This window comes from Salvelinus fontinalis, chromosome 5 (genome assembly GCF_029448725.1).
Source record: "Salvelinus fontinalis isolate EN_2023a chromosome 5, ASM2944872v1, whole genome shotgun sequence".
Lineage (NCBI taxonomy): Eukaryota > Metazoa > Chordata > Actinopteri > Salmoniformes > Salmonidae > Salvelinus > Salvelinus fontinalis.
The window spans coordinates 19299086-19318274 of record NC_074669.1 but is presented as its reverse complement, the minus strand read 5'-3'; the positions used below and the strand labels follow the sequence as shown (position 1 = coordinate 19318274).

The window sequence follows — 19189 nt, the reverse complement described above, 5'->3', positions numbered from 1 at the left end:
CGAGCTTCAATGCCATACAACACTCCTTCCGTGGCTTCCAACTGCTCTTTAACACTAATAAAACCAAATGCATGCTTTTCAACCGTTCGCTGCCCGCACCCGCCCGCTCGACTAGCATCACTACTCTGGACGATTCTGACTTAGAATATGTGGACAACTACAAATACCTAGGTGTCTGGCTAGACTGTAAACTCTCCTTCCAGACTCATATTAAGCATCTCCAATCCAAAATTAAAACTAGAATCGGGTTACTATTTCGCAACAAAGCCTCCTTCACTCAAGCCGCCAAACATACCCTCGTAAAACTGACTATCCTACCGATCCTCGACTTCAGCGATGTCATTTACAAAATAGCTTCCAATACTCTACTCAGCAAATTGGATGCAGTCTATCACAGTGCCATCCGTTTTGTCACCAAAGCCCCTTATATCACCCACCACTGCGACCTGTATGCTCTAGTCGGCTGGCCCTCGCTACATATTCGTTGCCAGACCCACTGGCTCTAGGTCATCTATAAGTCTATGCTAGGTAAAGCTCCTCCTTATCTCAGCTCACTGGTCACGATAACAACACCCACCCGTATCATGCGCTCCAGCAGGTATATCTCCCTGGTCGTCCCCAAAGCCAACATCTCCTTTGGCCGCCTTTCCTTCCAGTTCTCTGCTGCAAATGACTGGAATGAATTGCAAAAATCGCTGAAGCTGGAGACTTATATTTCCCTCTCTAACTTTAAACATCTTTTACTAACTTTAAACATCTGAGCAGTTAACCGATCGCTGCAGCTGTACATAGCTCATCTGTAAATAGCCTACCCAATCTACCTACCTCATCCCCATATTGTTTTTATTTACTTTTCTTCTCTTTTGCACACCAGTATTTCTACTTGCACATCATCATCTGCTCATCTATCACTCCAGTGTTCATTTGCTAAACTGTAAATACTTCGCTACTATGGACTATTCATTGCCTTACCTCCGCACGCCATTTGCACACACTGTATATAGAGTATTTTATTTTATTTTGTGTTATTGACTGTACGCTTGTTTTTTCCATGTGTAACTCTGTGTTGTTGTTTGTGTCGCACTGCTTTGCTTTATCTTGGCTAGGTCGCAGTTGTAAATGAGAACTTGTTCTCAACTAACTTACCTGGTTAAATAAAGGTTAAATAAAAATGTTTTTTTTCTCCAATATGTAAAGATTTATACCATATGAATGATTCTCTTGTATTGTATATGAGAGATGAATTCACAGTAAATCCTTTATCATATGTCCTTCTGTCCTTGCAGGCAAAGACTCCCAGCTAAGAATGTGTACTACTACCGTTGCCCTGACCATCGGAGGAACTATGTGATGTCCTTCGCCTTCTGCTTTGACCGAGAGGATGATGTGTACCAGTTTGCCTACTGCTACCCCTACACCTATACCAGACTGCAGCACTACCTGGACAGCTTAGAGCGCAGGAACCTGGACTACCTGCAGAGAGAGCAGCTGGGGCTCAGTGTGGTGAGTGAGTGTGTGTGTGCGTGCTTGCATGCATATACATGTGTGTGTTTGTGTCGTTGTGTGTCATCTCTCCCTCATCATACCGTTTCCACAGAATACCAGAGAGCCCCCAGCCCAGGTCCAGCAGTCCTCCTAACCTTTTCATGTTATCAGTATGACTGTTCAACTCTGTGTGATTGTAGCCTGAGAGAGGACAGGAGTAGCGTCCTTGACTGTGCTAGGAGGTGTGGTGTGGAGGCTGGGGGAGCCAGCCAGAGTGTGTTTCTCTGTGTTGTGCCTGTGCAGCACTGCACGCTGGTTGCCCTTTGAGGGATAGCACTGCTGCGTGTAATCAGGAGAGCTCTCACCTCTCACAGGAGCAGGTACTGGATCATGCACGCTGCCTGCAGTACTGTTTGCTCTTATCAAATAATTGTAGGAGAAAAACTCATTAGAAATGCTTGAGAGTTCTTTTTTTTTCTTTTTTTACATTTGTCAAGGAAAGCTAGCTGCAAGCACCAATGATGAAATTGCATTTATTGATAAAAATGAGTCAAATATTTATGAAATTTGGTTTGAAGGGCAGATGATGTTGATGATGTGGATATCTCAACCAATAGGAGCCCAGAATTGGCAACAAAGACAAGAACGGGCATCAGCATATTCCTTCCATAGTTCCCATCATAGAATTAGAATTAAATTGAATTGTATTTGTATGCTTCCCACTGTCCTATCACACTTTCAAGTACAAATGAGGGCTTGAAAGTGTAGAGTATTAGTTCTGCTTTTATGCCGCACTGGCACTTTGTGATGAATTCAGACATAAAACAGAGTGAGTTGGCACTCGGTCTAAAGATTAGTATGCATAGTCATAGAGATGTTTTATGGCCTTATTTGTCTTTTAATGTCCTGTGGTCCTGGGTCTTTGACAGCCTGGCCCAGCCCTCTCATTACGACCTGCAATGAGAGAGGGATGAGGGGACCTTTCCGTCAGCTGCAGTAAAGAGCCCCAGTCCCTCTAGTGGCTCCACACAGCCACATGATACATGTTTGCTGGTGGAGCTTACTATACGTGTATGGAGATAATATACTCCACACGCACACACACACACACATACACAGATCACATGTGCATATCTACACATACAGTTGCCCTTTCAGATGTAGACTCCATGGACCTATAGTAAATCATCAGGGTTTAAGACAAAAGACTCGCCATTTAGTGTGACATTCACCAGTGACCTTGACTGAGTGCCTTATCATGAATAATATCATTTTCAATCAGGCTCTCACTCTCAGTTTAACTTGTGCATGAAGGCATAAGATAGAAAGTGCTTTACAATGCTCATTATTTCTGATCATTAGGTATGGCTTGCTCTTAGGCTAGTCATAGCACCAAATGGAACTGATTGGAAAGCTACATTTCAAAGACGTAACTACACATTTGAGGCGTGATTATAAATCAGCAGATGCTTAGATTGTTTCAGCCCAGAATGAGCCTGGAAGTGCTTGTCAGATCTTCAGGGCTGGAATTTGTCAGTGACACAGTTCCTCCACATTTACTTTAAAAACCTCTGTTAGCTACCTGGGCTGTATCCTTGATGGAAGCTTGGGGGGTGTAGGCATGGCCAATAAAATGCTAGGGAAATGTAATGCTAGGACCAAGTTTTGGGCAAGAATGTCCAAGCTGCTTGATAAGGACTCAATGAGAGTACTAGCCACTGCCCTGATTCAATGGCATTTTAACTACGCTACTCTGGTTTTGGGGCTTATTTAAGCTTCTGATGGGGAAGCTCCAGATAGCCCAGAACAAGCTGATCAAGGTAATATTGAAGGTGATTCCACATACTCACATATAGCTACTTTCAGGTACTCAACTGGCTGCCTGTTGAGGCTAGGGTGTCCCAGATTACACTGGGTCTGGTTAACAGGATTATTTATGGTTCTGCCCCTAGATATTGGACTGATAACTTTCCCCATGTTAGGGATGCACACAACCACAGCACCAGATCAGGTGTTGCTAATGTGTGCTCTACAGGTTCAGGAGTAATGCTGGGAAATATGCTTTCTTGTATACAGGAACCTCAGAGTGCCCATAAAAACGATGTTCTCTCTGGGCAGCTTTAAAAAGAAGGTTAAAAACTTGTGTGCCCATATGAATGTTCCCTACGATGTAACTGCAATAATGAAATAGATGTGTTTCTTGTATTCGTTTTTTATACAGTGCCTTGCAAAGATATTCACCCCCCTTGGAATTTTTCCTATTTTGTTGCATTTCAACCTGTAATTTAAATCGATTTTTATTTAGATTTCATGTAATGGACATACACAAAATAATCCTAATTGGTGAAGTGAAATTTAAAAAAATTACTTGTTTCAAAAAATTCAATTGAAATTAAAAGTGGTGCGTGCATATGTATTCACCCCCTTTGCTATGAAACACAAAATATGATCTGGTGCAACCAATTACCTTCAGAAGTCACATAATTAGTTAAATAAAGTCCACCTGTGTGCAATCTAAGTGTCATGTGATCTGTCACATGATCTCAGTATATATACACCTGTTCTGAAAGGCCCCAGAGTCTGCAACACCACTAAGCAAGGGGCACCACCAAGCAAGCGGCACCATGAAGACCAAGGAGCTCTCCAAACAGGTCAGGGACAAAGTTGTGGAGAAGTACAGATCAGGGTTGGGTTATAAAAAAAATCTGAAACTTTGAACATCCCAGAGTGGTAGGTATCCATTATTCAAAAATTGAAAGAATATGGCACCACAACAAACCTGCCAAGAGAGGGCCGTCCACCAAAACTCACAGACCAGGCAAGGAAGGCATTAATCAGAGAGGCAACAAAGAGACCAAAGATAACCCTGAAGGAGCTGGATAGCTCCACAGCAGAGGTTGGAGTATCTGTCCATTGGACCACTTTAAGCCGTACACTTCACAGAGCTGGGCTTTACGGAAGAGTGGCCAGAAAAGAGCCATTGCTTAAAGAAAAAAATAAGCAAACACTTTTGGTGTTCGCCAAAAGGCATGTGGGAGACTCCCCAAATAAAAAAAGAAGGTACTCTGGTTAGATTAAATTAAAATTGAGCTTTTAGGCCATCAAGGAAAATGCTATGTCTGGCGCAAACCCAACACCTCCCATCACCCCGAGAACACCATCCCCACAGTGAAGCATGATGGTGGCAGCATCATGCTGTGGGTATGTTTTTCATCAGCAGGGACTGGGAAACTGGTCAGAATTGAAGGAATGATGGATGGCGCTAAATCCAGAAATTATTGAAGGAAACCTGTTTCAGTCTTTCAGAGATTTGAGTCTGGGACGGGGGTTCACCTTCCAGCAAGGCAATGACCCTAAGCATACTGCTAATGCAACACTCGAGTGGTTTAAATGTCTTGGAATGGCCTAGTCAAAGCACAGACCTCAATCCAATTAAGAATCTGTGGTATGACTTAAAGATTGCTGTATAACAGCGGAACCCATCCAACTTGAAAGAGCTGGAGCAGTTTTTCCTTGAAGAATGGGCAAAAATCCCAGTGGCTAGATATGCCAAGCTTATAGAGACTTACCCCAAGAGACTTGCAACTGTAGTTGCTGCAAAAGGTTGCTCTACAAAGTATTGACTTTGGTGGGGTGAATAGTTATGCACGCTCAAGTTTTCAGTTTTTTTGTCTTATTTCTTGTTTATTTCACAATTTAAAAAATTTTGCATCTTCAAAGTGGTAAGCATGTTGTATAAATCAAATTATACAACCCCCTACAAAAAATCTATTTTAATTCCAGGTTATGAGGCAACAAAATAGGAAAAATGCCAAGGGAGGTGAATACTTTTGCAAGCCACTGTATGTTTCGCTGCCATACTGTGTAACACTGTGTTGCCAATCTTGCCGAGCAATTTTGTCACAAGAGGACCACAATGGAAATAAGTCATAGACTTTGTGTGTTATCCTCCTTGAATTTACTAATGTACATGTACAGTTGAAGTCAGAAGTTTACTTCCCCTAAGGTTGACCTTTCACGAGCCTCTACCCCGGGTCCGGGAGCACCCCCCCCCCCCCCCACACTGATTAGCATCGCTAGCATAGCGTCACAATTAAATAGTAGCATCTAAATATCATTAAATCACAAGTCCAAGACACCTAATGAAAGATACAGATCCTGTGAATAAAGCCACCATTTCAGATTTTTAAAATGTTTTACAGGGAAGACAAAATATGTAAATCTATTAGCTAAACACGTTAGCAAAAATCACCATTTTTCTTTGTCCACCATTTTCTCTCAACACCAGTAGCTATCACCAATTCGGCTAAACTAAGATATTGATAGCCACTAACCAAAAAAAAAACTCATCAGATGACAGTCTGATAACATATTTATGGTATAGGATAGGTTTTGTTAGAAAAATGTGCATATTTCAGGTATAAATCATTGTTTGCCATTGCCGCCACCATCACAAATCTCACCAAAGCTCCTAGAATTACTACAAAGAGCAACTTGTATTACCAATTTACTCATCATAAAACATTTCTTAAAAATACACAGCACATAGCAATGGAAAGACACAGATCTTGTGAATTCAGACAACATTTCAGATTTTCTAAGTGTTTTACGGCGAAAACACAATAAATCGTTATATTAGCATACCACATATGCAAACGTTACCCGAGCACTGATTCAAGCCAAAGAGAGCGATATCGTTATCATCGCCAAAATATATTAATTTTTTCACTAACCTTCTCAGAATTCTTCAGATGACACTCCTGTAACATCATATTACAACATACATATAGAGTTTGTTCGAAAATGTGCATATTTAGCCACCAAAATCATGGTTAGACAATGACAAAAGTAGCTCAGCTGGTCAGAAAATGTCGTGCACCATATTAGACAGTGATCTAGTCTTATACATAAATACTCATAAACTTGACTAAAAAATACAGGGTGGACAGCGATTGATAGACAATTTAATTCTTAATACAATCGCGGAATTACATTTTTTTAATTATCCTTACTTTTCAATACAGGTTGCGCCAAGCGAAGCTATAGCAAACAAAATGGCGGCATAAGCGTTTAACATTTTTCGACAGAAACATGATTTATCATCATAAATTGTTCTTACTATGAGCTGTTCTCCCATCAGAATCTTGGGCAATGAATCCTTTCTTGGGTCTAATCTTCTTTTGGTCGAAAGATGTCCACTTGTCCGTCGAAATGCCCACTAACGTACGACCGGGACCCCGAAACGTGCCCGGAGCTTCAAATTGTATTACAAAGCAATGCCTCAAAATTGCACTAAACGGATATAAATTGCTATAAAACAGTTTAAATTAACTACCTTATGATGTTTCTAACACCTATAACGAGTAAAAGGATGACCGACGCTATATTACTGGCTAAACCAAGGCTTGGAAAAAGGCCAGTCAGATATCCTTCTTGCGTTGAGCGCAGAGTCCAAAGGAACGCTACTTCCGGTATTTGGTCATTTATAAGGCCCATGATTGCGCAATCGACTCCATTCAAATTGTCACCACTTACTGACATCTAGAGAAAGGCGTGGGCAGTGTTTGTATCCTCATAGGATCTACAGTGGCTTTAAAACTGATCTGGAACCAGAGGCCAAGAGTTCTGAAAACTCACTCACTGGGAGGAAAAGTGCTGTAGAATGAGTTCTGTTCCACTCAGAGACATAATTCATACGGCTATAGAAACTAGAGAGTGTTTTCTATCCAATAATAACAATAATATGCATATTGTACGAGCAAGAATTGAGTACTAGGCAGTTTAATCTGTAGAGAAAATTATGCTAATGCAAAACAGCACCCCCTATAGTTGCAAGAAGTTAATGTCAGCTTCTGTAGGCTAATTGACATAATTTGAGTCAATTGGATGTGTACCTGTGGATGTATTTCAAGGCCTACCTTCAAACTCAGCGCCTCTTTGCTTGACATCATGGGAAAATCAAAAGAAATCAGCCAAGACCTCAGAAAGAAATTGTAGACCTCCACAAGTCTGGTTCATCCTTGGGAGCAATTTCCAAACGCCTGAAGGTACCACATTCATCTGTACAAACAATAGTGCGCAAGTATAAACATCATGGGACCACGCAGCCTTCACACCGCTCAGGAAGGAGATGCGTTCTGTCTCCTAGAGATGAATGTACTTTGGTGCGAAAAGTGCAAATCAATCCCAGAACAACAGCAAAGGACCTCGTGAAGATGCTGGAGGAAACAGGTACAAAATTATCTATATCCACAGTAAAACAAGTCCTATATCGACATAACCTGAAAGGCCACTCAGCAAGGAAGAAGCCACTGCTCCAAAACTGCCATAAAAATGCCAGACTACGGTTTGCAACTGCACATGGGGACAAAGATCGTACTTTTTGGAGAAATGTCCTCTGGTCTGACGAAACAAAAATAGAACTTTGGCCATAATGACTATCGTTATGTTTGGAGGAAAAAGGGGGAGGCTTGCAAGCCGAAGAATACCATCCCAACCGTGGTTGGTTGCAAATGGGTCTTCCAAATGAACAATGACCCCAAGCATACTTCCAAAGTTGTTGCAAAATGGCTTAAGGACAACAAAGTCAAGGTATTGGATTGGCCATCACAAAGCCCTGACCTCAATCCTATAGAAAATTTGTGGGCAGAACTGAAACGCATGTGCGAGCAAGGAGGCCTACAAACCTGACTCAGTTACACCAGCTCTGTCAGGAGGAATAGGCCAAAAGTCACCCAACTTATTGTGGGAAGCTTGTGGAAGGCTACCCAAAATGTTTGACCCAAATTAAATAATTTAAAGGCAATGCTACCAAATACTAATTTAGTGTATGTAAACGTCTGACTGGGAATGTGATGAAAGAAATAAAAGCTGAAATAAATCACTCTCTACTATTATTCTGACAATTCACATTCTTAAAATAAAGTGGTGATCCTAAGACAGGGAATTTTTATTAGGATTAAAGGTCAGGAATTGTGAAAAACTGAGTTTAAATATATTTGGATAAGGTGTATGCAAACTTCTTACTTCAACTGTTTTTCTTTTTCAAGTTTTATGTGTGCTTGTTTAATAAAGAAAAAAAAAAAATCTATTTAAACCCCCTCTTCTACTTAGATTTAACAGATGAACTGTCCCTCATTGTTGGAGGGATGAGGGACTGTAAAGTGTGTGAGTACATTTGCTGCTGTCTCAGGGAAAGGAAACAAAGCTAGAAAAGATGAGTGGGAGACGAAGTCGACTTAGAGTGACAGACTTTGAGAGTGGAAGACAAGCAGACACAGGGAAGCAGGCCTCAGGGCCAAGCTGCTGTAACACACTAGGTCTACCTGCCTACCAATAAACAGCTGCAGTAATTGTGATGCCTCATCTCCAACAAACACATAGAGATAACATAGCTCCACTGTAATAGGGGAGGACTACTATAATTGCACTTCTGGGATAATAACAAATGCTTGAACTGCGTATTGCCTTTCAGCCTCCGTCTCTCTACCATCCCCTTATCGTTGTCTTTCACTTTTCCCCACTCCCTTTACATGCAGTCAGTTTTTATAGCACCTAGATCTGCTGCAGGGACCAGTAGTAAAACTGCTTTGATGGCGTATGTGCCAGGTGAAGACTAAGCATACTAAGCAGTTTGTGTCAGTGAGTGTATGGAAATCTGTTTGCCATCTGCATTTGCCCAGGTGTCAATCAATGAGATGTGGGATGAGGTTTGAAAAACCTCTGTTCATGTGTGACAACTTGAAACAGCAGAACAGGCAGCTCAGGCTTTTTTTCATGGTCAGAGGTTTCTTTCCTTAGTCTCTTTTAAGACAGACTTTACTGATATAGCTGATGTCTTTCTTGCTACTTGTACCCTAACACATTCTTTGTGATGGTCTACAGGTCTGTGATGGACTAGTGGATTTTATACAGGGTTTTATAGAGTTTCTGTGGAAGGGTCATGCACTGTATCCATTCCCCTGTTCTCTCACTGTCTGAACATTTCTCCTGCAATCCATTCCTTGACTGTTGTGTGAGGGACAAGTCCATGGAGACAGAATGGATTCTGCCTGGACCTTTCTCTGCTAACAAGTGTACACACTCCACGTATAAGTTTCCTTAATAAAACTATTCCACCATTTATTTTGTATTGACTACTAAAAAGACAGTCAGGGCCCAGTATTGGTGCTAGTACACACACTGACAAAGCATTTTCTTATGGGCAGAGTAGGAGTTTCAGTGAAAGCACTTTTATCATTCCTTTCCTGTCATGATGGCCAACTGTGATACCATTTTTTTTACCTCTGAAAAAGCCGCCCGTATCTGCAGCCCGTATCTAAGATGAATGTGCAAATGAGAGTGAGGAGTCGATGGCCATCCTTAAGCCTGCACCCCTCACCTGCCACCACTAAGTTTCACAATACGTATCATATTTCAAGAGGAAATAATCACCATAAAAGTATTGTGCAACACACAGGATTTGTTTAATTTTGAAGTGTGCAGCTAAAATAACGAAAAGAAGTTCCTCAAATTTGACTTAGGGAAACAATAAACGGACATGGTTGTAATGGAGCTTACACAATGCTTGCTGTAATATCCACAACACCCTTTGCTCCTTTAGGAATGCTGAATGCTTCACAAAACCGAGCTCGTCTACAATAATAGTTCTTCCACAGTGCCCTGTGGATGTCACTTTCAAACGTTCAGAGCTCTGTGGAATCCGGCAGCTCACATTTACTTTTATGAGGCTCCTCCATCCAAAGGCTCCAAGGAGGGGGAGGCGTGGGGAAGATGGAAATGATGTGCTGGTCTGGGAAGGTGATATTCTGCGGTCCTAATGGTCGCCGGGTCTCCTGCAGACAGGCTGTAGTGGACTGTCTCCTGGTGCCTGTTAGTGGGAATAAAGGATGAGAGGGGCCTTTGGCCCACGGAGTTGGCACTGTGGCGGTCTGCTGGGCTTATCACTGTGTTTGTACACTCTGTGCCAAGATTTAATCAATAGCGACTTTACCTTCCACTAGGAGATAAGGTCAGACTGACTGGAACGTTAGTAGCTGATGCTAGAGAAGAGAGGGAGACTAGGCTTGTCTTTCCGACTGCATGGCGGATGGATGGCTGTGCCGTCTGAAACCAGGCTGCTGGGTAATTGCATGAAGTCTAGTCATTTACTGGCTTAACAGCAGCCAAAGTGTCTCTCGCAATATCATGAAGCATCCTGCTCTTCTTTGTCTGCCCACTCTTTCACATCCCCCGTTCAAGGATACTGTTGACATGTTGGTTCTTTTATGAATGATTCTATGATGGCGTTCTAATTTGGAGAGCTCTCCAACTGTTGACCAAACGATTATTATTATTATTGTTGGTCCACCATCAGACCGCCTGCCAATCTACCTTCATTATCATCTGTATGAGCTGAGAGCACAATATCACATACAGCAACAGTAATAAGTGGAAGTACTTAGGAACAGGTCGAGGGAATAGATGGTATTTAGTTCTGACGTCTTGCTGTCACCCTGAACTAGAGGAATAGTGTTTGCCTATATCTGAATAGCCTGTAATGTCATACACCGGACCCCGACTCAACGTTTCTGATTGAGAAAGGCTCTGTGGAGGGAGGTGGGTACTGTAGGTACTGCCTAACGGCAGGCAGGGCAGCGTTGGAGTCATGTGGAGGTGGTTGGGGAACTGAGTTATCGAGTGACAGAGGAAGAGTGAAGCTTTCTCAAATGGAGCCCCTGCAGTGTTCAGTCTCACTCTCTCGGAGAATTCTAATGCCAGCCGCAGAGCTCTGTACTGCCGTCTATCTCTCTCTCTGCCGCCCGCCAATTAATATTTACTAACCACTGCTTTCTAGATGACTCCATGGATGGAGGACTCTGCATGTAAAAAAAAAAGTATCTGTATAATTTTGTTGTCAAGGCCTCCTCTCCCATGTGTCAAAGGAAAATAAAAAAAGTTTTTTAATAAGTCAGGATATACTTTTCTGACAGTGTAATTGCTTTCCATTCCTAGATCCATACCTGGGACCCTGGAAAGAAAAAGAGAGAAAAGAGGGGGGAGGGGGGCGAGAGAGGGTGAGAGAGAGAGATACGGGAGAGAGAGAGAGAGAGAGAGAGAAGGGGGAGAGAGGAGCGAGCTTTACAGTAGATAATTTGTTAGGAGAAAATAATGAACATTTATGAAAAGATTTGCTCTCCCTCCGAATGCAGCCAAGCTTGAAATTTACTTTGATGGAAACTTAATTTGTTGTAAATGGGCGAAAAACATATTTAGGTATAGGGAGGAGAGGTTGTGGCGCCTGTCTGGCAGATGAGGATGCTATGCTCTGAATGCTTCAGCTGAATGGGGAGAAAAATACATAGCCTGTAGTATGCTCATTCAATTTGGAGATGGATATTCATTATCACTCCCTCCTATCATGTCTTTTGAGCTGCAGATAAGGGTGTGATACTAGTGTATTTCTGGGACCTTCAGCCTGTCAAACGTTACCGAGAAGGATGATAGTGTGTATGTGGCCCAGTTGGTCTGGGGACAGGTCCTATGTGTCTGTGTGTCTAATTCCACAGGGGAAGATTATCTTGCTCTGGTTTAGAATCTTCAATACTGTATAGATCGATACAGACAAATTTGTTTCTGAAATCATCATCAGAAACCTAGTCCTTTTTATCCCTGCCTGCAGTTATAGCCTAGACCTCAACATACGTGTGAGAATAATTGTTTATGAAGTATGTTTTTTTTACTCAGAAAGGCTGAACAAACTGAAGTCCTCAAGCCTGATATACAGCACTCAGTACTTCTCTCCACTGTTGCCATAGCATAGTAGTTGTAGCCAGACAGTTGGAGCTCTCTGGGTCGTTCCACCAAATGAGTACCTTTTGTGTAGTGTAACTTTTCAACAACAAAACAATTACATTCTGTCGTAAGGAGCTCATGTTCAACTATACTATTCCTACAGTCAGCATGCCAATTGCACGCTCCCTTGAGACATCTGTGGCATTGTGTTGTGTGACAAAACTGCACATTTTAGAGTGAACTTTTATTGTCCCCAGCACAAGGTGCACCTGTGTAATGACATTCTGTTTAATCAGCTTCTGGATATGCCGCACCTGTCAGGTGGATGGATTATCTTGGCAAAGAAGAAATGATCACTAACAGGGATGTAAACAAATTTGTGCACACAATTTGTAAGAAATACGCTTTTTGTGCGTATGGAACATTTCTGAGATCTTTTAATTCAGCTGAAACATGGGACCAACACTTTACATGTTGCGTTTGTATTTTTGCTCGCTTAACCTGGAAGCCAGCCGCACCAATGTGTCGGAGGAAACAACGTCCAGCTTGAAGGCGCCCGGCCCGGCCCTAGAGCGAGATTGGACAAGGAAATCTCTACCAGCCAAACCTTGCCCTAACCCGGACGACGCTGTGCCAATTGTGCGCCGCCTCATGGGTCTCCCGGTCACGGCCGGCTCTGACACAGCCCGGGATCGAACCCGGGTCTGTAGTGATGCCTCAAGCACTGCGATGCATTGCCTTAGACCGCTGCACCACTCGGAGGCCACAAGCAATCATTTCTGATGAAAAAAACACAAATGTGAAAAATTGGTGGATATAGCGTTTGGGAAATAGACTCTTAATTTATTGAATTTTCCATGTGGTCTATATTAAAGGGCACTTCATTCAATGTAACAGGCTTTTAAAATTCAAAATTAGGTTTAGGCACTTTTAAAGGCACTTTCATCGTGGAACGACCCCTCTAGTATGTCGGTGTGGGTGAGATGTACTGCCATGGAATTGAATGTGAGGATAAGAGTCAATGAAAGGAGCATCCATCCCTGCAGTGCATAAAAACTTTTAAAAACTCTAAAGCCTCCGAGACTTACACAAGTCTGATCTTCATCACAGTCTTATCTTTTTTTCATGAGCCTGTCTGTCACACACAAGACATCCTCAGATGCTGCTGGCCACAGCAAGATAAACACACGTGAGGAGAGGAAGTAGTGTACCTGATTAATTAAACAACAAGAGGCAGCCTCACTATAAATAAAACACATTGGGCCTTGAGGCAGTCATAGGCAGGACAGCCAATGCGTGAGAGCGTGTTTAGGGTGGTCAGGGTTGGGGATGGGGGCCACTGAAGCACTCTCTCACTCTCTCTCTGGGGTCCTGGGGTCTTCTACAGAACAGTGGCCTCCACCCTGGCCACAGGCCCTAACCCCATACTCTTTCGGGCTCAGCCCCTCTACCTCGCCTTGCTTTGCCCAAGTGCCCTGACATGTCTGGGGACTGGAGACGACTGATAACAAACATCTCCAGTCATCCTCCTCTACGTCTCACGCCCACCTGGAACCTTATCCGCCCGCACTGATACTCTTGTACATTCCTCACATCACTCCCCTGTTGCACAAAAATACATTTCTTATTTTTACCTGAAGTAAAGAAAAAATGAAGGATGTGACGGGCCCGTTTTTCCTCCACTTTCTATTCTCTCCTTTTCCTTTCTCCGTCAACTCACCCCAGCCCCAGTGCATGTGTGTCTGCTCCTCCTCACAGTGCTGAAGCGTCTGCCTGAGAGAGATGGATGCCAGCTCCTCTCTCTCCAAAGGCACAATGTCTCTCCTCTTCAGCATGCCTGCACCTGCATATTGTGATATAGTGCCTCTATTCACTGAGTCGATTGCCTTTAATGGCACCCGGGCAGACTGGGAAAATTGAAAGGGATTGTGGCCTGCTTTTCATCACAGCGGGAGCGGAGCAGGCTGGAGGGTCCGGGGCGCGGGGGTCTCAGGGGGACCCTGACTGGAGAGGGGGCATGGGAGGGGTCGGAGGGAGGGAAGGGTGACATGGCTGTCAATGAGATGCACCTGGACTTGCAGCCAAGTGGGGTTCTAGTTGTTTTCAGTCGATTCACTCCTATCTGCATGGCTATTCATCTGTGTAGCGCCGGTTATGTTAGGAAATACTGTAATGGTGCATGACATTGTTCTCAGGAGAAGCAGTAAAAGTAGGAGTTGTTTGTTCTTGTATCAATTGGTTTCTATGTGGGAGTTCCTTTTGATCAGTTATTGAAATAAAGAGGGAAATGCAAAAATAAATACTGTATTTCAAGGAATAGGTATTGTTTTTTTAATTTGATATAAATATTTAGTTGATTCTTTGAACGTGTTATCTGTAAGCTTTCCCCTTACCATCCTCATTCCTTTTGGAGAGAATCTCAATGTAATTATTGCATTTTTATTTAGAAAATCCATTCTAACGAGTTAGCAACACATTTACAGCAGCTTGTTATCACTTTGGAGTGACAGATCGGCAGCTATATGCAAATGAGCAGTCAACTGTGCTGCTAAAGAAGAGAGGTTACCTGAAAATATAGCCAGTCCTAAGAACATAAGATATCTTTTTCGAATGCCAATTGATATCAAATGGAATTAAATGATTCCAATTAAAATGTCAAACTATTGACTATGTAACCGTTATTTTAATTAACTAGGCAAGTAAGTTAAAAACAAATTCTTATTTACAATGACGGCCTACACTGGCCAAACCTGGGCCAATTGTGCGCCGCCCTATGGGACTCCCAATCACGGCTGGTTGTGATGCAGACTGGATTTGAACCAGGGTGTCTGTAGTGACGCCTCTAGCACTGAGATGCAGTGCCTTAGACCGCTGCTCCATCTGGGAGCCCCCATAGTTATGTAGGATTTATGATGAAAATGGTGTGGTTCATATAGAGGATTTCTCTCTCTAGATGGTTTTTCTTGAACCTCTGTAGGCCATATAGTCGGCTATATCAGACTGTTATCTCTGTCTTCCTCTGTGTTGCCCACAGTAGTGTGTCTGATGCATTAGCCCTAATAGTCTCTGAATGGGAGCCACACGAAAAGCTGTTTAAAGCACAATATTTCTCCACTCTCCCCAAGTATACAGTACTGTATTACTATAAGCCCCTAGCAAAATCAAAATGTGTCTTAATTTGTTTGTATGGTCAGTTGTTCATTAGGTATGAGAGCAGAGTAAAAGGAGAGGGGCTGTGGCCAAAGAGGAGCATGGCTCTACCAAGAATGGACCCTCCTCTGATCAGTGCTACTGTAGCAGACACTTAATGATCTCTTTAGGTGCCTCCCGGGTGGCGCAGTGGTCTAGGGCACTGCATCGCAGTGCTAACTGCGCCACCAGAGTCTCTGGGTTCGCGCCCAGGCTTTGTCGCAGCCGGCCGCGACCGGGAGGTCCATGGGGCGACGCACAATTGGCATAGCTTCGTCCGGGGTAGGGAGGGTTTGGCCGGTAGGGATATCCTTGTCTCATCGCGCTCCAGCGACTCCTGTGGCGGGCCGGGCGCAGTGCGCGCCAACCAAGGGGGGCCAGGTACACGGTGTTTCCTCCGACACATTGGTGCGGCTGGCTTCCGGGTTGGAGGCGCGCTGTGTTAAGAAGCAGTACGGCTGGTTGGGTTGTGCTTCGGAGGACGCATGGCTTTCGACCTTCGTCTCTCCCGTGCCCGTACGGGAGTTGTAGCGATGAGACAGGGTAGTAATTACTAGCGATTGGATACCACGAGAAATTGGGGAGAAAATGGGATAAAAAAAAATTAAAAAAAAAGATCTCTTTAGAATGCAATAAGAAAAGATAAGTGCATTAAGCCCAATGCCAATATAATTGGATTATGTTAAGAAAAATTACTCATGTCACTTTCATGCCAGGCTGCATTTAGAATGTTCGACCTGTCATACGTCATAAAGTTTATGCCATTCCTGAAAAATGTTTAAATATTAGGGATTTGTGGATGAGTAATGGTGACAGCCCTTCCTTATCCATCCTTGGTTTCTATGGAAACAACGTAGAGACGGGCAGATTTTTAGCTTGCTGTCACCTATTATTTATATTATGAATTGAAGACATTAAACTTTTGTCCCATAAAGACCTCTGTAAAAGATCAATCTTCACATTTCCCCCCGCTGCTACCACAGAGCATGGAGGGAAAATAACAGTCTCATCCACATGCACAAAAGCGCTCTGTCATGAGAAGAATCTGATATCTATTCAGTGACTTACCTTCTGATGTTCAATGACTTTTCCCCATTGATTTGAAGGAGATGAAGAGGCTGAGGGGTGAGGGAGAAAAGGGGATGGAGGGGCAACTTGAAAAGGAAATAACCTTTCTGACGATGGATGTCAGATATAGCATCCCATAGATGCCCATTGTGGAGCCGTCAAGCTGCCACCCTATGATTTGAAACTTGCATTGGAAAGGCACAAAGCGGCTGCACTGGGCTTCCAGCGTCCATCTCCTTTCACCTAGCGATCAATTGTCTTTGTCTCCCTCGCTCTCCTCTTGACAGGCCTGATTTTAAATGGCTGGTTTAACTAGTTACTCACAGGTCTCCTCAGCCTTCCATTTACATCCAAATCAATCACTGTCATGAAAATTCATGGCACAGTGAAAGCAAGAATTGGGGGACAACAATTCTCTCTCCATGACAGCCCTTTGTTTTCATGCACACTATACTGTAAATGCACAATTACAGCACTGCTGCTGCTGTTGTTTTTTCTACATATCATTGACTCCCTCACTTGGCTGTATGTGTGAAGAATGCCTATTGAAATAGGATGTATTGGTCCATTCAGATTAGTGGCTAGTGTGCAATAATATGTTGTGTCCCAGTCAGCTCCATTCTGCAGAGAGAACTGCAGGGCTTTCCTAATGATTCAATACTGTAAATGAATGGCATCGTTTCCCTCTCAAAGCCAGCCTGCTCATTCTGAGACGGAGCAGCTCTTCCATGGGACTGACTAGGGTTGCAAAGTTTCTTGGTTTTATCGAAATCCCAGTTGAAGGATTCCCCTAATAAGGAGGGAATATGCAGGAAATACAAAATCCTCCAAACAGGATTTTTGGAAAACCAGGGAATTTGATTGTCAGTCCGAGGGTTGCAAAATTCTGGGAACTGAGACACACTGGTGAGAGGCAAAACGATATGACAGAATAATGGAAGCCCTCTGATTATAGAGCTTTGTCTCAACAACAATTACACTGTACTAAAACTACAGGAACGCTAAATTGGATAGGTTTCATGTGTGTCTGTTTTATCAACCAAACTTGGAGTTGTTACTCTGTCCTTGATCAACTAGAGGAGGTCATAGGCTAGGGTATACTGGCATGTAACTGTTTATTTCAATATAACCAAAAGACCATCAACTTACTTTAGGGCAGAAAGTGTAAATACTACGCCATTTATCACCCCAAGTAGTTACATTATTTTGAGTACACTTATTTCATTTGAAATTTACATTTTACATTTTAGTCATTTAGCAGACGCTATCCAGAGTGACTTACAGTTAGTGAATTTATGTCAAGGTAGCAAGGTGTGACAACCACATACTTCAGTTGTAGTGAGTACATTTTCCCCCAATAAAGTAGTTATCAGCAAAGTCAGTGCTAGTGGAAAAAGTCAAGTGCATTTCTATCAAAAAAAGAACATTGGGAGGGGATAAGACTGAGATGTCTTATTTAAGTTACTCTTTAAAGAGATAGGGTTTCAGAAGATGGGTAGGGACTCAGAAGGAAGCTGGTTCCACCATTGGGGTGCCAGTAAAGAGAAGAGCTTTAACTGGGATGAGCGGGAGCTGACCTCCCATAGGGGTGAGAGGGCCAAGAGACCAGAGGCGGCAGAACGGAATGCTTGGGTTGGGATGTAGGGTTTGAGCATAGCCTGAAGGTAGGGAGGGGCAGTTCCCCTTGCTGCTCTGTAGGCAGGCACCATGGTCTTGTAGTGGATGCGAGCTTCGACTGGAAGCCAGTAGATTGTGCGGAGGAGTGGGGTGACATGGGAGAATTTGGGAAGATTGAACAACAGGTGGGCTCCAGTGTTCTGGATAAGTTGCAGGCATTTGTTGGCACAAGTGGGGAGCCTAGCCAGCAGAAAGTTGCAGTAGTCCAGACGGGGTATGAATGCATGCCTGGATTAGGACTTGCGCCCTTCCTGTGTGAGAAAAGGTCATTCTCCTTTTTTTGTGAACAATAGTTTTTTTATTGGCTCACAAGGGCAATAGAAAGGTTGTACTGTATGGATTTTGTAGAGCATGAACCTGCAGGAGCGAGTCACTGCTCTGACGTTTTCAGAGAACAACAGGGTGTTGTCCAGGGTCGTGCCATGATTCTTTGCACTCTGGGAGGGGGACATCGTGGCATTGTCGACTGTGATGGAGAGGTCTTTGAGCTGACAGGTCTTCCCCGGGAGGAAGAGCAGCTCCGTCTTGTCGAGGTTGAGCTTGAGGTGGTGGGCCAACATCCAAGCTGAGATAACTGCCAGACATGCGTGTTGCCACCTTGGTGTCAAAGGGAGGGGATGAGAAAAGTAGTTTAGTGTCATCCGCATATCAATGATAGGAGGAACCATGAGAGGATATGACGGAGCTGAGTGACTTGGTGTATAGGGAATCAAATGTATTTATAAAGCCCTTTTTACATCAGCAGATATCACAAAGTGCTATATAGAAATCCAGCCTAAAACCCCAAACAGCAAGCAATGCAGATGTAGAAGCACATTGGCTAGGAAAAACTCCCTAGAAAGGAACCAGGTTCTGAGGAGTGGCCAGTCCTCTTCTGGTTGTGTGGATGGAGTACATGGCCATTAAGGCCAGATTGTTCTTCAAGCTGTTTAAACGTTCATAGATGACCAGCAAGTTCAAATAATAATCACAGTGGTTTTGAGGGTGCAACAGGTCA

General features: G+C 43.3%; 1 protein-coding gene across 5 annotated transcripts in view; it reads left to right on the top strand.

The window, feature by feature from the left end:
• Positions 1-19189, top strand: part of LOC129855266 (cytosolic carboxypeptidase 6-like) — a 461876-nt gene that overhangs the window by 292467 nt on the left and 150220 nt on the right. For all 5 annotated transcript variants that reach the window (XM_055922731.1, XM_055922729.1, XM_055922728.1 and 2 more), the window contains one exon: positions 1287-1503. In XM_055922731.1, the coding sequence (XP_055778706.1) occupies positions 1287-1503 (217 nt within the window). The remainder of the gene's footprint in view (positions 1-1286; positions 1504-19189) is intronic.